Source organism: Ovis canadensis, chromosome 1, assembly GCF_042477335.2.
Source record: "Ovis canadensis isolate MfBH-ARS-UI-01 breed Bighorn chromosome 1, ARS-UI_OviCan_v2, whole genome shotgun sequence".
NCBI classification, from domain to species: Eukaryota; Metazoa; Chordata; class Mammalia; order Artiodactyla; family Bovidae; genus Ovis; species Ovis canadensis.
In genome coordinates, this window is record NC_091245.1 from 17,779,601 (window position 1) to 17,803,791 (window position 24,191).

Sequence of the window (24,191 nt, forward strand, 5' to 3'; positions counted from 1 at the left end):
GTCCATCACCAACTCCCGGAGTTCACTCAGATTCACGTCCATCGAGTCAATGAAGCCATCCAGCCATCTCATCCTTGGTCGTCCCCTTCTCCTCCTGCCCCCAATCCCTCCCAGCATCAGAGTCTTTTCCAATGAGTCAACTCTTCGCATGAGGTGGCCAAAGTACTGGAGTTTCAGCTTCAGCATCATTCCCTCCAAAGAAATCCCAGGGCCGATCTCCTTCAGAATGGACTAGTTGGATCTCCTTGCAGTCCAAGGGACTCTCAAGAGTTCTCCAACACCACAGGTCAAAAACATCAATTTTTCGGTGCTCAGCTTACTTCACAGTCGAACTCTCACATCCATATATGACCACTGGAAAAACCATAGCCTTGACTAGACGGACCTTTGTTGGCAGGGTAATGTCTCTGCTTTTCAATATGCTATCTAGGTTGATCATAACTTTCTTTCCAAGGAGTAAGTGTCTTTTAATTTCATGGCTGCAGTCACCATCTGCAGTGATTTTGGAGCCCAAAAATATAAAGTCTGACACTGTTTCTACTGTTTCCCCATCTATTTCTCAGGAAGTGATGGGACTGGATGCCATGATCTTCGTTTTCAGATTGTTGAGCTTTAAGCCCATTTTTTCACTTTCCTCTTTCACTTTCATCAAGAGGCTTTTTAGTTCCTCTTCACTTTCTGCCATAAGGGTGGTGTCATCTGCATATCTGAGTCGTGTCCAACTCTGCGACCCCATAGATGGCAGCCCATCAGGCTCCTCTGTCCCTGGGATTCTCCAGGCAAGAATACTGGAGTGGCTTGCCATTTCCTTCTCCAATGCATGCATGCATGCTAAGTCACTTCAGTCATGTCCAACTCTGTGCGACCTCATGGACCAGCAGCCTACCAGGCAAGAATACTGGAGTGGGTTGCCATTTCCTTCTCCAGCCTCAGATGAAGAGACGGTAATTTAGAATGAATAAGTAACAGTGGAGATGAAATGACCAATCTGAATGCTTTTCAGAGAGTAATTTGATATCAGTAATCAAAGCTGATGAAAATCCACCTAGCTGATTTGGGATAATCGGCAGAGATACTTGCCATAGGGAACAAGGCTGTGGCCTTAATTTTTTTGGAGGTGGAGAGCCTTGCCATGAAAAAGACACTGGACTTCTCTATAAACAACTTCCACTGCCACTTGTTTCCACAGCTAGGTCGAAACCGCTCGCCATTGCTGGAATGGTAAGAAGTCCACTTATCTGCCGTATGTTTTCTCCTCTCCTCTTCTCATTATGTTTCCCTGTTTGCTTATCTTCCGTGCCCCACTTCACAGCCCCCACTTATCTCAGATCCATTACACAATCACATTCAACAATAAATTGCTAATCTATCATGTGTCAGGTACTGTAGGTAGATGCTGAGGCTACAAAGTAAGACAGACACTCCTCCTATCATTAGAGGAGTTATGGTGCATATTACCTGACGGGGGAATATAAATCATTAAACAAGTCTTGGATGGGAGCACAAAGGAGGAGCTCTGGCCTAGTTAATGAACCAGAAAATATTCTTAAAGGGAACTGATAAATTGAGTCCTCAAGTATGAGTAATCAAGGGCAAAGCAAAAAGTTGGGAGAATAATTTTCAGAGAAGATATGACATTTGCAAGAAAAAGCTTGATTTGTTTGAGGAACTGAAAGTGACATCAGTGGTGCTGTAGCGTAGAGTATGTAGAAAGGAAATGAGGAAGGAGATGATGAGAATGAAGAGGAAGTCAGGGATCTGATCTTGAGGGAATATGAATGCCTACCCTAGGGAATTTGGACAATAGGAAACTCCTGCAGGATTTAGTAACATAGCAGAGACACAGATAGATTTGTGCTTTAGAAAAATCACTCTCCCTGCTGTGTGGAAAGTAGATGGTTGGTACCAGAATGAAAGTAGCAAGACCAATTGGGAGGCAGTTACTGAAATGATGTTTATGAGGATAGAGAAAAGTGGATGAAATTGAGAGGAGGCAGAACCAATGAAACTCAGGGATTAATGAGTATAGGAAGTAAGGAAAAAGGTACTCTAGGCAGAAGTTTGAGTATGAGAACAGGTTAAGGACTATTTCATTTTCTGGTTTGATGGAATCATTCACATAATTTTGAGAGAGAAGACAGAAGTTCAGCTTTTGAGACAATGACTTTCGAGTGTCTTTGGAACAACCATGTGTGGATTTGCAACAGATAGTTTGATTGATGGGTTTGGAGGCCTGGGCTGGAGATAAATTTGAGGATCATCAGTAGGTAGACAGTAATACAAGTCATATGATGGATATATTCCCATATGTTGCTTGATAAAAACACTCAAAGGCAGAAACCTAAGGAAAACCTCTCTCTATGGACAAAAGGAGTACTTCCAACAGCTGAGGCAAAACAGCTAGAGAAGTAGAAGAAAAGTCAAAACTGTGTGTTTTATAGAAGCCAGATTAAAGAATGTTTCAAGAAAGAAGTAGTCAAGAGTATCAATATGCTACCAATGAGACAAACAAAATAAATGATAAAAAGTGACTGCTAAATTTAGCAACCTGAAGGTGACTGGAGACTTTAATAAGAGTAGGTCCGATGAAGGGCAGAAAACACATTGCTTCCTATATAACATGCCATGGGATGGTGAATGGGAGTGAGTTGAGGAGGGCATATGAGATGAACAGATGGTGACTGTAGATAACACTTTCCAAAAAGCCTGGTTTCAAAAAGCAGAGAATATGGAACCAAGTTAAGAGGAAATTCATGTATGTTTGAATACCGGTGGGGAAGTCTCCAAAAGGCCCTCTTGATGAAAGTGAAAGTGGAGAGTGAAAAAGTGGGCTTAAAGCTCAACATTCTGAAAACGAAGGTCATGGCATCTGGTCCCATCACTTCTTGGGAAATAGATGGGGAAACAGTGGAAACAGTGTCAGACTTTTTATTTTTGGGCTCCAAAATCACTGCAGATGGTGACTGCAGCCATGAAATTAAAAGACACTTACTCCTTGGAAGGAAAGTTATGACCAACCTAGATAGCATATTCAAAAGCAGAGACATTACTTTGCCAACAAAGGTCCGTCTAGTCAAGGCTATGGTTTTTCCAGTGGTCATGTATAGATGTGAGAGTTGGACTGTGAAGAAAGCTGAGCACCAAAGAATTGATGTTTTTGACCTGTGGTGTTGGAGAAGACTCTTGAGAGTCCCTTGGATGGCAAGGAGATCCAACTAGTCCATTCTGAAGGAGATCAGCCTTGGGATTTCTTTGGAGGGAATGATGCTGAAGCTGAAACTCCAGTACTTTGGCCACCTCATGCGAAGAGTTGACTCATTGGAAAAGACCCTGATGCTGGGAGGGATTGGGGGCAGGAGGAGAAGGGGACGACAGAGGATGAGATGGCTGGATGGCATCACTGACTCGATGGACGTGAGTCTGAGTGAACTCTGGGAGTTGGTGATGGACAGGGAGGCCTGGTGTGCTGCGATTCATGGGGTTGCAAAGAGTCGGATGTGACTGAGCGACTGAACTGAACCGAAGGACTCAGAAAATGGCTGGCATTAGTCAGGAGATCAGCCTTGTCCACTGTAACAGGAGGAAGAAAGGGAGGATGAACAGAAATCCAAATGGTTTTGTTTTTTTTTTTTTGGCCGCGCTGGGTTTTGGTGTCACGCGCAGCTTTGCCATGGCTTCTCTTGTTGCAGAGCACTGGCTCTTCAGTGGTTCTGGCCCAAGGGCTTAGTTGCCCCAGGGCATCCCAGACCAGGGATCGAACCTGTGTCCCCTGCATTAGCAGACAGATTCTTAACCACTGGACCATCAGAGAAGTCCCAAACGGGTTTATAACTTGAGAAGAAATCAAAGGACTTGTTCAGTAGTTTCTGTGTGCTCTGAAGCAGGAAGCAAGGTTATCTGCTGAAAGAGAGAAAGAGAAGAGCAGCCTTTGCAAGCGAGTGAAAAAAGTTGGAAATAATTACTGTGGAAAATGGAAAAGAAAACTGACTGGGGAGAGCAGTTGGTATGGAGAGCCCAATCAAGGCCAGAGGCCCCACATTTATGTTTATTTACATTTAGTATAGACATGAGAAGATGGTTGAATTTATCCAGGGTTGAGGTTTTGCCACATGAGTGGAGTGGAAGGGCAATGGGGCAAGAGAACTGAATATTTTATTTAGACAGTGATTAAAATAAGGAACTCTATAGACTCTGCATTGAATAAAGAAGCAAAGTAAAGGGAGCTGGGCAAGTGATTTTAGGTACTTGTGATTGCATTGAGTATAAATTATGTAAAAAGGAGAAGCTGGAATCCAGATGTCTAATTTTAGTATTTCAGAAGTGGAGCAGTTATTGATGACACAGCCCATGGTGTCGTTACATAAGTAGTTGGCAAAGTTGGAGAGATGAGACAGTCATTAGAGATAAGCAGACTGAGGAACTGAGATGTCAAGACATTGGTGGGTGATTTCTATGGACCTTGGGATGTTCCAGGATGATGGCAGGACTTGGGGTGAAGAAGATGCCAGAAAGCCATGAACCCAGATCTTCGATTGAAGAGAAGTAGGAAGTGTCACAGCACACCTAGCATGGTCCCATGTACATAGAAGCGGCTCAGTATGCCAAATTGATTGATTCTTATCTCCTCTACTAGATTTTAAGCTCCATTTAAGGTAATGGACTGTGTCTTGTTTTTCTACTGTCCTTCTAGGCTTCCCTGGTGGCTCAGCTGGTAAAGAATCCACCCACAATGCGGGAGACCTGGGTTTAATCCCTGGGTTGGGAAGATCCCCTGGAAAAGGAAAAGGCTACCCACTCCAGTATTCTGGCCTGGAGAATTCCAAGGACTGTATAGTCCATGGGGTCACAAAGAGTCAGACATGACTGAACGACTTTTACTTTTCACTTTGACTAGGCTTTCGTTCATTTTAACTGTACCCTGTCCTTGTAGGTTATCAAAATTCTTTCACATTTTACTTCATAAAATCCCAGCAATCTTATGAGTAAGTCAAGAAACTGAGATTCTGAGAGATTTTGCCTTACCAAACATTGCACAAATGGTAGGTGGAAGATTTAGGACTAGAACTCATGACTCATACTATTATAGTCTCTTTCTCCCATCTCTATTCTCGTTCAAGGCTGCCATGTATCGGGGCTGCTAGAAAAGGAAAAGGATAAGGATGCTGCCTAGGCACCTCCTACCAGGTGAAGAGCGAAGCCAATTACAAAATTATAGAATGGTGTAAAAGGAACAGGGGGTTGGTTTCAGTCAGAACTCAGCAAATAAATATTAAGAGCTGTGTTAGAGGGGAGGAGACATTTGAGAGGCATGGTGGGTTTTCTCGTCCCTAAGCTGTGGGTGTACTGACTGCAGGACACGCTCTCCGTTCCATGTCATTTTTGACTGGTGGTCTACTTTTATGCATGCAACTTTTACATTATTATTATCATCATATAAAAATAATACAACATACGTAGTAGTGTTTGGATAAAGTTTTTTGCTTGTTTGTTTTTTAATTTTGTTTTCTGGCCACATGGAATGTGGGATCTTGATCTTAGTTACCCAACCAAGGATTGAACCCCTGCTTACCTGCAGGGGAAGCACAGAGTCAACCACTGGGCCTCCAGGGAAGTTCCTGTATTACTTTTAAAAACCTGTTCAGTTTTCTTTTCATTTCCAAGTCATATTTTCTCGTATACCTTTTAAAAAGATAAAGCCTTTTCTTTTTGGAGAGTATTTATTTTAATGAATCTTTGTCTTAATATATTAAGATTACTTTAAATTAAATTCCCATATTCTTGGGTATTGTAGTTCTCCTTAATTCATATGAATACAGTTCATTTATCCAGACTATTATTAAAGATGTAAAATGGCATTATCCCAAGATTGTCCCTGGGAAAGAACTGCTCATCATTTCCTCCAAGTCAGAGAAGACTCACTGACTGCTGTCCTCTGAATAAGGGTTTACAGGCACATCTTACAGACCTACCTAAGAGGAGGACCATCTAAACTTTAAACTATGGAAATATGATGAAGGCAGCTTCTCTTCTCCTGTAACAGCATGGCCACAATGCAATTATAGAAGGAAACCATATTCAGTTCAGTTCAGTTCAGTCGCTCAGTCATGTCCAACTCTTTGTGACTCCATGAATAGCAGCACGCCAGGTCTCCCTGTCCATCACCAACTCCCAGAGTCCACCCAAACCCACATCCATTGAGTCGGTGATGCTATCCAGCCATCTCATCCTCTGTCGTCCCCTTCTCCTCCTGCCCCCAATCCCTCCCAGCATCAGAGTCTTTTCCAGTGAATCAACTCTTTGCATGAGGTGGCCAAAGGAGGTCTGGCTAAATTTACTCTTTATTATTCATCCCTCTAAATATGACAAATCAAGCACCTTCATAAATAATAAATGTCCAGTTTATAGATTTTTCATTTTTTAAACTAAACTTTTGAGACAATTGTGTATCCACATGCAGTTGTGAAAAATAATAGCAATCCCCATTTATGCTTTACCAGTTTCCCCCAATGGTAACCTCTTGCAAAACTGTGGCACAGTATCATAATCTGGATATGGCATTGATACAGTCAAGATACAGAGCATTTCCATCACTCCAAGGACACCTCATGTTGTCCTTTTATGGCCACCCCAACTTCCCTCCTATTCAACCCCTTCCTTAACTCCTGGCCCTGTTCTGTTCTGACTAGTCTATTCTCCATTTCTGTAAGTTTTTCTTTTCAAGGATGTTATATAAATGTAACTATATAATAAGTAGTATTTTAGGGTTGACTTTTTTCACTCAACATAATTCTCTAGAGATTCATCTAGGTTATTGCATATATCAATAGTTGGATACCTCTCATTGCTGAGTAGTATATCCTTGGTATGGCTATACTACAGATTTTTTTTTTTAAAGCATTCATCCATTGAAGGACACCTGGGTTATTGCAAGTTCTGGCTATTATGAATATAAAGCTGCTATAAATATTCAAGTTTTATGGGAACATATTATTTTTTCCTCTGGGATAAATCCCCAGCAATGCAATTTTGGGTAACCAGGTACTCACATATTTAGTTTTAATTCAGTCCAGTTCAGTTCAGTTCAGTCGCTCAGTCGTGTCCGACTCTTTACAACCCCATGAATCACAGCACGCCAGACCTCCCTGTCCATCACCATCTCCCGGAGTTCACTCAGACTCATGTCCATTGAGTCTGTGATGCCATCCAGCCATCTCATTCTCTGTCATCCCCTTCTCCTCCTGCCCCCAATCCCTCCCAGCATCAGAGTCTTCTCCAATGAGTCAACTCTTCTCATGAGGTGGCCAAAGTACTTGAGTTTCAGCTTTAGCATCATTCCTTCCAAAGAAATCCCAGGGCTGATCTACTTCAGAATGGACTGGTTGGATCTCCTTGCCATCCAAGGGACTCTCAAGAGTCTTCTCCAACACCACAGTTCAAAAGCATCAATTCTTCAGCGCTCAGCCTTCTTCACAGTCCAACTCTCACATCCATACATGACTACTGGAAAAACCATAGCCTTGACTAGATGGACCTTTGTTGGCAAAGTAATGTCTCTGCTTTTGAATATGCTATCTAGGTTGATCATAACTTTTCTTCCAAGGAGTAAGCGTCTTTTCATTTCATGGCTGCAGTCACCATCTGCAGTGATTTTGGAACCCCCAAAAATAAAGTCTGACACTGTTTCCACTGTTTCCCCATCTATGTCCCATGGAGTGATGGGACCGGATGCCATGATCTTCATTTTCTGAATGTTGCCCTTTAAGCCAACTTTTTCACTCTCCTCTTTTACTTTCATCAAGAGGCTTTTTAGTTTCTCTTCCCTTTCTGCCATAAGGGTGGTGTCATCTGCATATCTGAGGTTATTGATATTTCTCCCGGGAATCTTGATTCCAGCTTGTGTTTCTTCCAGCCCAGTGTTTCTCATGATGTACTCTGCATAGAAGTTAAATAAGCAGGGTGACAATATACAGCCTTGAAGTACTCCTTTTCCTATTTGGAACCAGTCTGTTGTTCCATGTCCAGGTCTAACTGTTGCTTCCTGGCCTGCATACAGATTTCTCAAGAGGCAGGTTAGGTGGTCTGGTATTCCCATCTCTTTCAGAATTTTCCACAGTTCATTGTGATCCACACAGTCAAAGGCTTTGGCATAGTCAATAAAGCAGAAATAGATGTTTTTCTGGAACTCTCTTGCTTTTCCAATGATCCAGCGGATGTTGGCAATTTGATCTCTGGTTCCTCTGCCTTTTTGAAAACCAGCTTGAACATCAGGGAGTTCACAGTTCACGTATTGCTGAAGCCTAGCTTGGAGAATTTTGAGCATTACTTTACTAGCGTGTGAGATGAGTGCCATTGTGCGGTAGTTTGAGCATTCTTTGGCCATGCCTTTCTTTGGGATGGGAATGAAAACTGACCTTTTCCAGTCCTGTGGCCACTGCTGAGTTTTCCAAATTTGCTGGCATATTGAGTGCAGCACTTTCACAGCATCATCTTTCAGGATTTGAAATAACTCAACTGGAATTCCATCACCTCCACTAGCTTTGTTCATAGTGATGCTTTCTAAGGCCCACTTGACTTCACATTCCAGATGTCTGGCTCTAGATGAGTGATCACACCATCGTGATTATCCGGGTTGTGAAGATCCTTTTTGTACAGTTCTTCTGTGTATTCTTGCCACCTCTTCTTAATATCTTCTGCTTCTGTTAGGTCCATACCATTTCTGTCCTTTGTCGAGCCCATCTTTGCATGAAATGTTCCCTTGATATCTCTAATTTTCTTGAAGAGATCTCTAGTCTTTCCCATTCTGTTGTTTTCCTCTATTTCTTTGCATTGATTGCTGAAGAAGGCTTTCTTATCTCTTCTTGCTATTCTTTGGAACTCTGCATTCAGATGCTTATATCTTTCCTTTTCTCCTTGGCTTTTCACTTCTGTTCTTTTCACAGCTATTTGTAAGGCTTCCCCAGACAGCCATTTTGCTTTTTTGCATTTCTTTTCCATGGGGATGGTCTTGATCCCTGTCTCCTGTACAATGTCACAAACCTCATTCCATAGCTCATCAGGCAGTCTATCTATCAGATCTGGGCTCTTAAATCTATTTCTCACTTCCACTGTATAATCATAAGGGATTTGATGTAGGTCATACCTGAATGGTCTAGCGGTTTTCCCTACTTTCTTCAATTTAAGTCTGAATTTGGTAATAAGTAGTTCATGATCTGAGCCACAGTCAGATCCCTGTCTTGTTTTTGTTGACTGTGTAGAGCTTCTCCATCTTTGGCTGCAAAGAATATAATCAGTCTGATTTGGGTGTTGACCATCTGGTGATGTCCATGTGTAGAGTCTTCTCTTGTGTTGTTGGAAGAGGGTGTTTGCTATAACCAGTGCATTTTCTTGGCAAAACTCTATTAGTCTTTGCCCTGCTTCATTCCATATTCCAAGGCCAAATTTGCTGTTACTCCACGTGTTTCTTGACTTCCTACTTTTGCATTCCAGTCCCCTATAATGAAAAAGACGTCTTTTTTGGGTGTTAGTTCTAAGAGGTCTTGTAGGTCTTCATAGAACTGTTCAACTTTAGCTTCTTCAGCGTTACTGGTTGGGGCATAGACTTGGATTACCGTGATATTGAATGGTTTGCCTTGGAAACGAACAGAGATCATTCTGTCATTTTTGAGATTGCATCCAAGTACTGCATTTCGGACTCTTGTTGACCATGATGGCTACTCCATTTCTTCTGAGGGATTCCTGCCTGCAGTAGTAGATATAATGGTCATCTGAGTTAAATTCACCCATTCCAGTCCATTTTAGTTCACTGATTCCTAGAATGTCGGCATTCACTCTTGCCATCTCCTGTTCGACCACTTCCAATTTGCCTTGATTCATAGACCTAACATTCCAGGTTCCTATGCAATATTGCTCTTTACAGCATCGGACCTTGCTTCTATCACCAGTCACATCCACAACTGGGTATTGTTTTTGCTTTGGCTCCATCCCCTCATTCTTTCTGGAGTTATTTCTCCACTGATCTCCAGTAGCATATTGGGCACCTAATGACCTGGGGAGTACCTCTTTCAGTATCCTATCATTTTGCCTTTTCATACTGTTCATGGGGTTCTCAAGGCAAGAGTACTGAAGTGGTTTGCCATTCCCTTCTCCAGTGGACCACATTCTGTCAGATCTCTCCACCGTGACCCGCCCGTCTTGGGTTGCCCTGCAGGCTTGGCTTAGTTTCATTGAGTTAGACAAGGCTGTGGTCCTATTGTGATTAGACTGACTAGTTTTCTGTGAGTATGGTTTCAGTGTGTCTGCCCTCTGATGCCTTCTTGCAACACCTACCATCTTACTTGGGTTTCTCTTACCTTGGGCATTGGGGTATCTCTTCACAGCTGCTCCAGCAAAGCGCAGCCACTGATCCTTACCTTGAATGAGGGGTATCTCCTCCCAATACCCTTCCTGACCTTCAACGTGGGATGGGTCCTCTAGGCCCTCCTGCGCCGGGCAGCCACCACTCCCTGGACGTGTGGTTGTTCCTCCCAGCCGCCGCCCCTGACTTCGGACGTGGGGTGGCTCTCCCGGCCGCCGTCCCTGGCCTCAGGTGCGGGGTATCTCCTCCCAGCTGTCTCCCCTGACCTTGGACGCGGGGTAGCTCCTCTCGGCCGTTCCTACGCCGTCGCAGCCTGGCACTCTAGGCCACTGTCCCTGACCTGGGACGTGGTGTGCCGGCCACTGCTGCCGCCTTTTCCAAGCTTTTTCCAGAATGACTGTATCATTTTATATTCCCACTAGGTATGTATAAGTGGCCCAGTTTCTCTGTATCCTCACTAGCATTTGGTGTTATCACTTTTAAATTGTAGCCATTCTAATAGGTGTGTAGTAATAACCCATTGTAGTTTTAATTTGCATTTTCCTAATGTGTAACATCTTTTTGTGTATATCTGTGTATCCTCTTTAGTGAAGTCTCCTTTGATATGTTTTGCCTATTTTCTAACTGGATTTGTTTTGTTAATGTTAAATTTTGAGAGTTCTTTTTAAATTCTAGATTCTAGTTTCTTTGTTGGTTATGTGACTTGCAGATATTTTCCCCAGTCTATGCCCTGTCTTTTCATCCTCTTAACAAGGTTTTCTCAGAGTAAAAAAAATATAATTTTGATGAGGTATCAAATTTTCCTTTTACAGATCATACTTTTGGTGTTAAATCTAAGAATTCTTTGCCTCACCTTAAATCTTGAATATTTTCTGCCATGTTTTATAGTTTGTGTTTAAGCTCATGATCTATTTTGAATTAATTTCTGTATAAGGTGTGAGACTTAGATGGGATTCTCTTTTTTTGCCCATAGATATTCAATTGCTTTAGCATCATTTCTTAAAAATACTGTCTTCCATTGAATTGCTTTCACATCTTTGACAAAAAGGAGTTAGGCATGATTGTGAGCTTCTGTTTCTGGTTTCTCTAATTCTATTCCATTGATCTGTGTGTCTATTCCTCCACTAATATCACACAATTTTGATTACTATAGCTATAGAACAAACTTTTTCAGAATCCTTTAACTATCTAATTCCTTTGCCTTTTCATGTAATGCTGGGATAATCTTATCTGTAAGTGTAAAAAATCTTGCTGGAATTTTGATACAGATTGTTTTAAATCTGCATATCAGTTTAGAGAAAATTGTCATCTCTCCTAAGAAGAATCCTCCAATCAGTGGACACAGTATGTCCTACATTTATGTTTAGATTTAGGTATATTCTTTTATTTTTTTATCAGTATATTATAGTTTTCATCAGACAAGACTCATACATGTTTTGTGTATATATACCTAAGTATTTTACTTTTCTGACCAATTGTAAATGGTACTTGAAATTTCAGTGTTTATGTGTTCATTGCTAATATACAGAAATAACAATTATTTATGTTGCATTCTGGGACCTTGCTGAACTTGCTTATTTGTTCTAGGTTTTTGTTCTTTTTTAAAGATTCCTTGGAATTTCCTACATAGACAATTACGTTATCTGAAAATCATGACATTTCTGATTATTTCATCTTTTCTAATCTGTATGCCTTTTATTTCCTTTTTAGCTAACTTATATTAGCTAGGACTTTCAGCAGTATGTTGAATAAAAGTAGTGAATATAAATATCTCTATTTTGTTTCCAATCTTATCAGGAAGGCATTTGATTTTCACCATTAGTATAATGTTAACTGTTGGATTTTGGTCAAATTAAAGAAGTTACTATTCTGTTTCTTTAAGAGTTTATAAATAAATTTTATAAACAATTTATAAATAATTTATAAATAAATTTTATAAACAATTTTATAAGTTGTTCAGTTCAGTCGCTCAGTCATCTCCGACTCTTTGCGACCCCATGAATCGCAGCACGCCAGGCCTCCCTGTCCATCACCAACTCCCAGAGTTCACTCAGACTCGCGTGCATCGAGTCACTGATGCCATCCAGCCATCTAATCCTCTGTCGTCCCCTTCTTCTCCTGCCCCCAATCCCTCCCAGCATCAGAGTCTTTTCCAGTGAGTCAACTCTTCGCATGAGGTGGCCAGAGTACTGGAGTTTCAGCTTTAGCATCATTCCTTCCAAAGAAATCCCAGGGTTGATCTCCTTCAGAATGGACTGGTTGGATCTCCTTGCAGTCCAAGGGACTCTCAAGAGTCTTCTCCAACACCTCAGTTCAAAATCATCAATTCTTCGGCGCTCAGCCTTCTTCCCAGTCCAACTCTCACATCCATACATGACTACTGGAAAAACCATATCCTTGACTAGATGGACCTTAGTCGGCAAAGTAATGTCTCTGCTTTTGAATATGCTATCTAGGTTGGTCATAACTTTTCTTCCAAGGAATAAGCGTCTTTTAATTTCATGGCTGCAGTCACCATCTGCAGTGATTTTGGAGCCCCCCAAAATAAAGTCTGACACTGTTTCCACTGTTTCCCCATCTATTTCCCATGGAGTGATTGGACTGGATGCCATGATCTTCGTTTTCTGAATATTGAGCTTTAAGCCAACTTTTTCACTCTCTTCTTTTACTTTCATCAAGAGGCTTTTTAGTTCCTCTTCCCTTTCTGCCATAAGGGTGGTGTCATCTGCATATCTGAGGTTATTGATATTTCTCCTGGCAATCTTGATTCCAGCTTGTGTTTCTTCCAGTCCAGCGTTTCTCATGATGTACTCTCCATATAAGTTAAATAAGCAGGGTGACAATATACAGTTTTCATAAATTGTTACATTTTATCAAATGCTTTTTCAGTGTCAACTGATATAGCTGATTTTCTATCTAGTTGTTCTGTCAATTTTTGCAAAAGGGTTGTTAAAATCTCCACCTGTAATTGTGGTCTGTCTATTTCTCCTTTTAGTTATTCGGTTTTTACTTTTGTAGCTTTGCTGTTTGGTGCATACACATTTTAGGATTGCTATGTCTTCTTTGTGGACTAACCCTTTTATCAGTAAATAATGTCCTCTCTTTCTTTTAATTTTCTTTTTTCTGAAATCCATTTTATCTGATGTTAATATAGATTCTCTTGTTTTCTTCCTATTAACATTTGCATGATATATCTTTTTCATCCTTTTGCCTTCAACCTGCTTTTATTACTATATTTGAGATGAGTTTTTGTAAACAGCATATAGTTAGGTCTTATTTTTTAATCCACTCTGCCAGTCTGTTTTAATTGGCATGGTTAGGCTGTTTACATGTAATGTAATTACTGATCTGTTAGAGCTTAAGTTTGCTATTTTTTCATTTTCGGTTCTCTATTTGTTCTCTCTGTTGTTTGTATCGATTTTCTGTTTTCTGCCTTCCTATGAGTTATTTGAACACTTTTTAATAATTCCACCTTGATTTTTATAGTCTTCTTGAGTGTACTTGTTTTCATGGCTTTACATTGGCTACTCTGGGTACTGTGTTTTACACACACATACATACACACACACAGTTTGACCAATTTGAATGAAATTTAGAAACTTTACCTCCCTTTATGTCCCTTTACCTTCCCCTATTTATAATTGTCTTAAAATTTTTCTCTACACACATTTAGAACCACAGCAGACAGTGCTATAACTTTTGTTTCATCCATTATACAGAATTTAGGAAACTCAAAAGTGGAAAAAATGAAAGTGAAATTTGCTCAGTCATGTCCGACTCTCTATGACCTCATGGACTGTAGCCCGCCAAGCTCCTCTGTCCATGGAATTCTCCAGGCAAGAATACTGGAGTGGGTTGCCATGCCCTTCTCCAGGGGCTCTTCCCAACCCAGGAATCGAACCCAGGTCTCCTGCACTGTAGGCAGATTCTTGAGCATCTGAGCCACCAGAGAAGCCCCTCAAAAGGAGAAGGAAAATGTATTTTTCCAGATTTTTACTCTTTCTGTACTTCCTTCCTTCCTGATGTTCCAGTGTGCCTTCTTTAATCATTTCCTATGAATATAGAGGTTTCCTTTAGTCATTTTTTATAGTACTTCTGCTAGTGGCAGATTCTTTTGCTTTTTCTTCATCTGAGAACATCTTGATTTCCTCTTCATTCCTGAAGAATATTTTCACTGGGTATAGAATTCTGGATCAGCACTTTTCTCTTTCAGCATTTGAAAAATGTTATGCAAATTCCTTCTTGATCTCTCTGATTTCTGATGAGAAGCCTGCTGTCCTTTGAATTGTTTTTCCCTATTGACAAAGTAGTGTTTCTCTCCTGTTCTTTCAAGTTTTGATTGTCCTTGTTTTTCAGAAATTTGACTTTGATGCATTTTGGTATGGATTTCTTTAGGTTTATCTTGTTTGGAGCTCACTCAGCTTTTGAATCTGTATGCTTATGTCTGGGGAAGTTTGTAGCCATTATTTCTTTACGTACTTTTTCAGCCCTACCTATTCTCCTCTCTTTTCAAGATCCAATAACAAAAGCATTCAATCTTTTGCTATAATCTCACAGTTCCTAGAGGAACTTTTTTTTTCCTTCCCCGCCCGCCCCCCACCAGTCTGTTTTCTCTCTGTTTTTCAGATTGGGTAATTTGTATTGTTCTGTTTTCAAGCTCACTGATTCTTTTCTCTGCCCCCTCCATTCTGCTATAGATTCTATCCAGTGAGTTTTTAATTTTTGGTTATTGTATTTTTCAATTTTAAATTTCCATTGTTTTTTCCTATATCTTCTATTTCTTTACTGAGACTTTCTAGTTCTTTTCAGACTTTCTACCTTTTCATTTGTTTCAATCTTTCATAATTGCTCTTTGAATTATTTTATGAGGTCTGATTTAAAATATTTTTAAATAATCCTGACATCTTGTTTTGTCATCTATTGTTGCCTTTTCTCATTCAAGTTGAGACTTCTGGTTCTTGGTATGATGAATAATTTTAGAATGAAATCTGAATATTTTGGATATTATGTTATAAAACTCTACATCTTGTTTTATTTAACCTTCTGTTTAGCTGGCTTCTTCTGATGCCACTCTGGGGCAGGTGACATGGAGGAGTATATTGTCTCATTACTGCCCCAGGTTAAAGTAGAAGTCTAGGTTTCCCACTCAGCCTCTATGAACACCCAAGGAAAGAAGGACTCCTCATTGCTGCTGGTAATGGTAGGAGTTACTACTCCTCACTAGGCCTCTACTTGTACTTCACTGACTGTGATGGCAGGGATGTCTTGTTAATGCTCTCTGCTTCGCCCCCATGATATCATGAGCAGGGCAGTGGTGAAAGTCCTAACCCTCTACTAGGCCTCCTCTGAAACTATCCCAATAGAGAAAAAGGTACCTCCTTACTTCCAGGTAGGGGTAGAAGTCCATATTCCCTATGTCTAGTACTACCTGGAAGGGATGAAAACCCCTGCTTCCCACTGGCCTCTGACACTATCCCCAGCAGAGGAGTTGAGGTACCTTTTTATACCAGGTGAAGGTGGAAATTTGGGCTCCCATCTTGACCTTTGCTGACATGAGTGAGGTAGAACCAGAGTTTTTTTCTATGACATTTGGCTGGGGAAAAGTGGATAATGTCCAAAGGTTTTCTTTCTTGCTTGGTTGTCCATTTCCTAGTCCTCTGTACAGAGTAAAAAGCCTTTCATCTACGCTTCTTGGTGTTGTCTGGGTTGCCAGCTTCTTCAGCTCCAAGTCTCGAATATACACGGCTACAATAAAACCCAGGAAACTCATAGACATGTCATTCTTCAAGTCCTGAGTTCCCTAGCTGATTTCACTTCTTCCTACTTTTCAGAGTCTTCTTATATTTGTTTTATATATAATGTCCAGAGTTTTTAGTTGTACTTGTTGGGAAAAATAGGGAAAAGTATGTCTACTTTATCTTCCTGAATGCAGAAGTCAGTTTTTCCATTTAAAAAAAATACTAGGTATGTTTGCATTTTCCCAGTCTTCAGCTTCCTTTGAGAGTAGGAAAAGGAGAAGAGTTTACGGAGGATGGAAGGAATCATTATTTTATCAGAAATTTATTTTTAAAACGTTCTACTCTTTATCTCATGTTTTTTATCATTTGAATATATTTAGTTCAGTTCAGTCGCTCAGTCGTGTCCGACTCTTTGCGACCCCATGAATTGCAGCACACCAGGCCTCCCTGTCCATCACCAACTCCCAGAGTTCACTCAGACTCACATCCATCAAGTCCGTGATGCCATCAAGCCATCTCATCCTCTGTCGTCCCCTTCTCCTCCTGCCCCCAATCCCTCCTAGCATCAGAGTCTTTTCCAATGAGTCAACTCTTTGCATGAGGTGGCCAAAGTACTGGAGTTTCAGTTTCAGCATCATTCCTTCCAAAGTATACCCAGGACTGATCTCCTTTAGAATGGACTGATTGGATCTCTTTGCAGTCCAAGGCACTCTCAAGAGTCTTCTCCAACACCACAGTTCAAAAGCATCAATTCTTTGGCTCTCAGCTTCACAGTCCAACTCTCACATCCATACATGACTACTGGAAAAACCATAGCCTTGACTAGACGGACCTTTATTGACAAAGTAATGTTTCTGCTTTTTAATATGAGTATATTACCTTTAAAAAAATTGCTGAGTTCAAGGTAAAATATTAAATTCTTCTTCATACAATATTAAAGGAATTTTAAAAGGGAAAAAAACTCAATAGATACAATTTTTCCTGTGTTCTTTTCCAGTTTTTTTCTATATATACCTTTACCATGTGTATGATGTTTACACACAATACATATATATTATTCATTGTTCCACAAGTTTATTAAGTATTTAATGTTGATGAATAGTCTACACACCATTTTCAAGTTGGTTTATCTTTAATCGTCTTAGCCATTTCTGTGTCTCCACTTAATCACTGTTTTAAATGCTGTGGTTATGAGCGTTATTATATATTCAGCTTTTTTCTTCTTGCCAACTGTTTTACACCAGTAAATTCACTGGTATGCTATTATTCAGTCAAAAGATCTGAACATTTTTATGGCTCTTGACGTACTGCCAAATTGCCTTCTTAGAGAATCTGAGCACCAACTATAACTTGTGAAGCATCTTGTGCTAGACCCCAAGGTACCGGAAACAAATTTAAGATTCATGGAAAAAAAACAAAATGGACTTGTTTGTGTTCACTTTTCATTCACACTGTCTAACCATGGAAGGTATGTTCCCTCCCTTGGCTTCCGTGGCTCACAGCCTTTGGTTTTCCTCCCCCTGCTCGGGCTTCTGAGCTTGCTCTTCAGGCCCCTTTCCTCTGCTTGTTCCGCACAAGTCTTTAGGCTTCTGACCAGATTGATCCTCTTCCTCTTACTTTCCCCCTTCTCCTTGGCTCATTAATCCCAAGCTTTCTGCTCACATTCCTCTGTATCTGTATCTTCACCCCAGGCATCTCTCCAGTGTATACCTGCGTTCTGTCTTCTTGGGCTACCATCCACTTGCTCATTTGTTTCCGTCAGAAATCCAGGTGTCACTCATTGTTCCCTTTTCTCCCTCACCTGCCACACCCAATAAATGACTGATTTTATCAATACTGTCTTCTGAATATCTCTCTAGGATCCATTCTGCCTTTTCATCCCCGCCATCCTATTCTAGTCACTCTTGGTTAGTAGGCAGATCACAGCAATCTCTCAACTGACTTTTCTGACACACAGATTCCAAATAATCTTCCTAAGGCACACTCTCTCTTTTGCCTCTGGGCTTTTACCTGTCTTATTTATGAAGTCTTCCAACATCCCCCATCTTCAACATGTACATACACACAGGCAAGTATGCACACATCCCTACTTTTACATTTGCCTAGCTTGTGCCAACTCATCCATCTGGCCTCCAATTACTTATTACTAGCTTAATATAATCACTTGTTAACTTATCCTTATTTCTCACTAAATTGTAAGCTCCTTAGGGACAGGATTTTGTCCTGTTGTAACCCTAATGCCTGCCAAAGTGCTTGGTGCTTATGAGTGATTAAAAAAAAAAATCTTTATAAGTTATATCTGCCCAATGCCATACTAAAAGTTGAAAAAGTAAAAAATTCACTAAACTGCTTATTTGTCTACACCTGTAGACAAAAACCTGGAGAAGGCAATGGCACCCCACTCCAGTACTCTTGCCTGGAAAATCCCATGGATGGAGGAGCCTGGTGGGCTGCAGTCCATGGGTCGCTAAGAGTCGGACACAACTGAGCGACTTCACTTTCACTTTTCGCTTTCATTCATTGGAGAAGGAAGTGGCAACCCAGTCCAGTGTTCTTGCCTGGAGAATCCCAGGGACGGGGGAGCCTGGTGTGCTGCCGTCTAGGGGGTCGCACAGAGTCAGACACAACTGAAGCAACTTAGCAGCAGCAGCAGCAGTAGACAAAAACCTATGATGGGTCATTTCCCTGCATTTGAGTAAAAAAGACACGACTGATTTGTTTTTAAAGTTTATTTCCAAGCATAAGACAACTGCTCCGCTGTAGAATTCAGGTCAAAAATCTTGCTTGCAGCACTTTCTTCACTGGTACATATTTTTCCTCCATATTCTGCTACTATAAGGAGCATTTTGATAGGTTTTTTTATTATTATATTTATGCTAAGTCCCGAACTAGGAGAAAATAAGCAGAAGGAAATTCCAGAGAAGGCAGTAAAGGAGGGCACTTTTCCAAGAGAGGGACGGAAGGAGGAGGACTCACAGCAGAAGCAAGAAACGAGAGGTGAAGAACAGCAGTTGACCCTGCAGCCTGAGGGAGTTACGAGGCTCAGAGAAGAGCTGAGCCTTATGAATCAGAGCCTCCTTCAGTCTCAGAGCTCTGAGGATACCACAGAAGACAGTAGTGCCCAGGTAGGTATGATAAACATGAGGCCTGACTGGCTCCATTTCCTCTGATCAGCTGTAGATAGAGGTTTAATTTTTAATATCACAGCAAATATCTGTTGAGCAGTATCATAACCATACCCCGAATGTTAATAAATAGCCATCAAAATCTCAGCTGAGCCCATTCGTTCATGCATTTTATTATAAAGGGTTCTTAGGCTCAGGAATTCTCAGCAGGAAAGAATGCTGATTGATTGTCATTGTCGGCACTGGGCAGGTGGAATAGGGGACAGCAGGATTTGTGCCACATTTTGTGTTCCTGGTACCTCGCTTGATATACAAAATACATTGTTTTGGTGGGGAAAAGGCCACAGACTTGGAATTCTTTAAAATGTGGCTGTAGCTACTTAAAGAGGAGAGTGAAAAAGCTGGCTTAAAACTCAGCATTCAAAAAACTAAGATCATGGCATCCAGTCCCATTACTTCATGGCAAATAGATGGGGAAACAGTGAAAACAGTCACAGACTATTTTCTCAGGCTCCAAATTCACTGTGGATGATGACTGCAGCCCTGAAATCAAAAGATGCTTGCTCCTTGGAAGAAAAGCTATGACAAACCTAGACAGTGTATTAAAAAAGAAGAGACATCACTTTGCCAACAAAGGTCCATATAGTCAAAGCTATGGTTTTTTCCAGTAGTCATACGTGGATGTGAGAGTTGGACTGTAAAGAAGGCTGAGTGCCAAAGAATTGATCCTTTCGAACTTTGGTGCTAGAGAAGACTCTTGAGAGTCCCTTGAACAGCAAGGAGACAAAACCAGTCAATCCTAAAGGAAACCAACCCTGAATATTCATTGGAAAGACTGGTGCTGACGCTGAAGTTCCAATAATTGGCTGCCAATGTGAAGAGCCAACTCGTTGGAAAAGACCTTATGCTGGAAAAGATTGAGGGCAGGAGGAGAAGGGGGCGACAGAGGATGCGATGGTTGGATGGCATCACTGACTCCGTGGACATGAATTTGAGCAGACTCTGGGAGATAGTGAAGGACAGGGAAGCCTGGTGTGCTGCAGCCCATGGGGTTGCAAAGAGTCGGACATGACTGAGCAACTGAACAATAAACAATTGCTATTTATTAGCAGTCTTCTTGCAGGAGACATAAAAGGAGTGACTATACCTCAATTCTTTTACCTCAGTTCTACTGATTCCCTCTTGTACAAATTAAGATTTCCCTACACACACCTTTGTGGGAATTATTTTGAGATCCACAGAGGGAGAATCTCATAAGTAAACGAACTCATAAGTAAAGCAACTTCAAAAAACTGATAATATACTTTTGAGGAGTGATTCAATATACATTTAGAAACCAAGAAAGAAAGAAAGTGAAAGTAGGAAACTGAAGTCGCTCAGTCGTGTCCGATTCTTTGCGACCCCATGGACTGTAGCCTGCCAGACTTCTCCATCCATGTGATTTCCCAGGCAAGAATACTGGAGTGGGTTGCCATTTCCTTTTCCAAGAGATCTTCCTGCCCCAGGGATTGAACCCGGGTCTCCTGCATTAGGCAGACACTTTACTGTCTGAGCCACCAGAGAAGTCCAAGAAAACAAGGAAGAGTATTAATAAAAGAAGTCAAAAATATACTTGAAAAGAGGTTTGGCTATAGAGTGAGAAATAGTCAAGTCATAGTAAACAAGGAAAATGTATACCTGAAAAGGAGATTCAGATACATTTGAATGAGAAGGAAGTCTCTGGATTTGTTCAAAAGACCAAACGGAAGTATGACATCACATAGTCAAAAAGAGGTTGAATTTTCATACCCAGACCATCCTTTTATCAGTCAGTGGGCCAGTGTAGGAGGCTTGAGCGGAGGCTGAACACTGTGGTCACAAACGATGATTAAAGTTGACTTATGAGCTTAAAATGATCAGTGAACTTTTAGAATAATAAAATCTAGAGTATGAGAACTAACACGTTGGCTAATTTATTCAATTCAGTTCAGTTGTGTCAAGGCAATGGCACCCCACTCCAGCACTCTTGCCTGGAAAATCCCATGGATGGAGAAGCCTGGTGGGCCACAGTCCCCGGGGTCGCTAAGAGTCAGACACGACTGAGCGACTTCACTTTCACTTTCAGTTGTGTCTGACTCTTTGCGACCCCATGGACTGGAGCACACCAGGCTTCCCTGTCCATCACCAACTCCCAGAGCTTGCTCAAACTCATGTCCATTGAGTAGGTGAGGCCATCCAACCATCCCATCCTCTGTTGCCCCCTTCTCCCACCTTCAGTCTTTCCCAGCATCAGGGTCTTTTCCAACGAGTCAGTTTTTCGCATCAAGTGACCAAAGTATTGGAGTTTCAGCTTCAGCATCAGTCCTTCCAGTGAATATTCAGGACTGATTTCCTTTAGGATGGACTGGTTGGATCTCCTTGCAGTCCAAGGGACTCTCAAGAGTTCTCCAACACCACAGTTCAAAAGCATCAATCCTTCGGCACTCAGCCTTCTTTATGGTCCAATTCTCACATCCATACATGACTACTGGATAAACCATAGCTTTAACTAGACGCGCCTTTGTTGGTAAAGTAACATCTCTGCTTTTTAATATGCTTTCTAGGTTTGTCATAGCTTTTCTTCCAAGGAGCAAGTGTCTTTTAATCTCATGGCTGCAGTCATCATCTGCAGTGATTTTGTGGCCCCCTAAAAAATAAAGTCTGTCACTGTTTCCATTGTTTCCCCATCTATTTGCCATGAAGGTTAATTTATTAATTTTCTCTAATTTACCCTTTCCCATTACTTGAAAAATCTTTTCTCAATACTTGGTGGGTGTGTGTGTGAAAAAACTATTAAATATATAAAAATTCTATGAGAAATCTGGGAAAATAGCCTTTTTGTGAATGAACAAATCTATATACCGCATAGCCACAGAAACAGTAATTTTCTTCCATAACAGTGAATCTGGATTATTAAAAGAAGTATAAGTTATTCTTATTCATTTATTCAACCAGTATTAACTGAGTATCTGTGATGTGCCAGGGCCTGTGTTAAGGTACACGCAGCAGTAAACGAGGTAGACACGGGCCTCATGGGAAAAAAAATAACATATTTGTGTTTTAAAATTTGCATTTCCCATAACATTCACACACATAATATTTTATTTACTCCTTTAAGCAAGCAAGGAAGAAAATGCATTTTTTAAAATGTATTTCATTTTTATTATTTTTTTGTGTTTGCCTGCACTCATTTTCATTGCAGCATGCAGCCTCTCTAGTTGCAATATGTGGAATCTTAGTTCCCTAACCAGGGATCGAACCCGGGCCCCCTGTATTGGGAGCATGGAGTCTTACCCACTGATACTGGTAAAGTCCCAGAAAATACATTTTAGTTGGATTTTTGTCTACAGTGCACTGTGCAGTGATAGTTTCAGACCCTCTTTCTGTGTATATAGCTCTTTGATCGTCTGATAGCTATAGATCATTCTACTTTTTAGTCCTTGTGTGTGTCGGTGTGTGTGTGTAGTCTTTAGACTTCACTGATGTTGCAAGATTATGGTGCTGGTACTTTGCTACTTTCCATGTGTGCTGCATCTTATTAATCTCATAACGTGCAAATTTAGGTAGCTGTAAAGACCGAAACTTTAAAGAATGCTTATAAATGGCAAATACATAGTAAAAAAAAAATTGTGAGAGTTCCTATTATGAGTAAGTATGTGAGCTGTATTGCTCATATGTCTTTTGTGACATCATTTGTGGTTCCTGATGACCTTTAGGGCTTAATTTCTGTCGTTCAACAGTATTCCAGGTGAGGTTGCAATAGCTGAGTTCTAGATATTACTTTTCCACTATTCTTGAAACACATTTGAACCACTGTTAATTGTCTTAATTTTATAGATTTAGTTTGTAGTTTCACATTTTTCACTATGCCCTAGGCACTGCACTTAATACTCTGTGTATATTAAGGAATACAGTGAGGCAGGAATATTATTGTTGCCACTTTATAGATGAAGAAACTGAGGCTTTAGAGAGGTTAAATAATTGGCCTGGTGTGACACTTTGTGGTGAAACCTGGGTCTGTCTCCGTTACAGCCTGACCTTTTAACTGTTTTGTCATCTGCTTCCTCTTGCTGACAGACTCACAGAAAGCACATAGTTCTCATGTCAAGCTAATTTTCTAAGGAAGGCTGGCAAGCTAGCTCCCAAAAGCCTTCCCAAGGTGTCTGTCTTAGACTGAAAATGAAAGTTAGTCACTCAGTCATGTCTGACTTTGATCCCATGGACTGTAGCCTGTCAGGCTCCTCTGTCCATGGAATTTTTCAGGCAAGAATATTGGAGCGGAAAAAAAAAAAGAATACTGGAGTGGTTGCTGCTGCTGCTAAGTCGCTTCAGTTGTGTCTGACTCTGTGCAACCCCATAGATGGCAGCCCACCAGGCTCCCCCATCCCTGGGATTCTCCAGGCAAGAACACTGGAGTGGGTTGCCATTTCCTTCTCCAATGCATGAAAGTGAAAAGTGAAAGTGAAGTCGCTCAGTCATGTCCAAGTCTTAGCGACCCATGGACTGCAGCCTACCAGGCTCCTCCTCCCATGGGATTTTCCAGGCAAGAGTACTGTAGTGGGGTGCCATTGCCTTCTCCAACTGGAGTGGTTAGCCATTCCCTTTTCCAGGAGATCTTCCTGACCCAAGGTTCAAACCTGGGTATCCTGCATTACAGGCAGATTCTTTACCATCTGAGCCACCAAGGAAACCCCTCTCTTAGATTATTGCGGTGAATTTATCTGGAATTGACCCTTAGGCTTGCTTCTCCAAAACTTTAATGTAATAGCTCCCCTAGAACAGATCTGAGTCATGGGGATACATTTACATTAAACCAAATCTTCTAAACTACTGGATAAAATTAGAATGTCCATCAGTTATTCTTCTATAACAATGAATAAATATCACTTGAACATGTTTAGATAACAGTGCATTTATCCAGAGCAAGCTAACTAGGGATCTTAGACACTTGTAGCT

The 24,191-nt window shown here is 41.0% G+C and overlaps 1 protein-coding gene across 7 annotated transcripts in view; it reads left to right on the forward strand.

Moving 5' to 3' along the window:
* CCDC30 (coiled-coil domain containing 30) overlaps positions 1-24,191 on the forward strand; it is a 135,917-nt gene that overhangs the window by 70,490 nt on the left and 41,236 nt on the right. For 3 of the 7 annotated variants that reach the window (XM_069588198.1, XM_069588208.1, XM_069588217.1), the window contains exon 11: positions 18,974-19,217. The exons of the other annotated variants lie outside the window; for them this stretch is intronic. In XM_069588198.1, the coding sequence (XP_069444299.1) occupies positions 18,974-19,217 (244 nt within the window). The remainder of the gene's footprint in view (positions 1-18,973; positions 19,218-24,191) is intronic. 7 annotated transcript variants of the gene reach the window in all.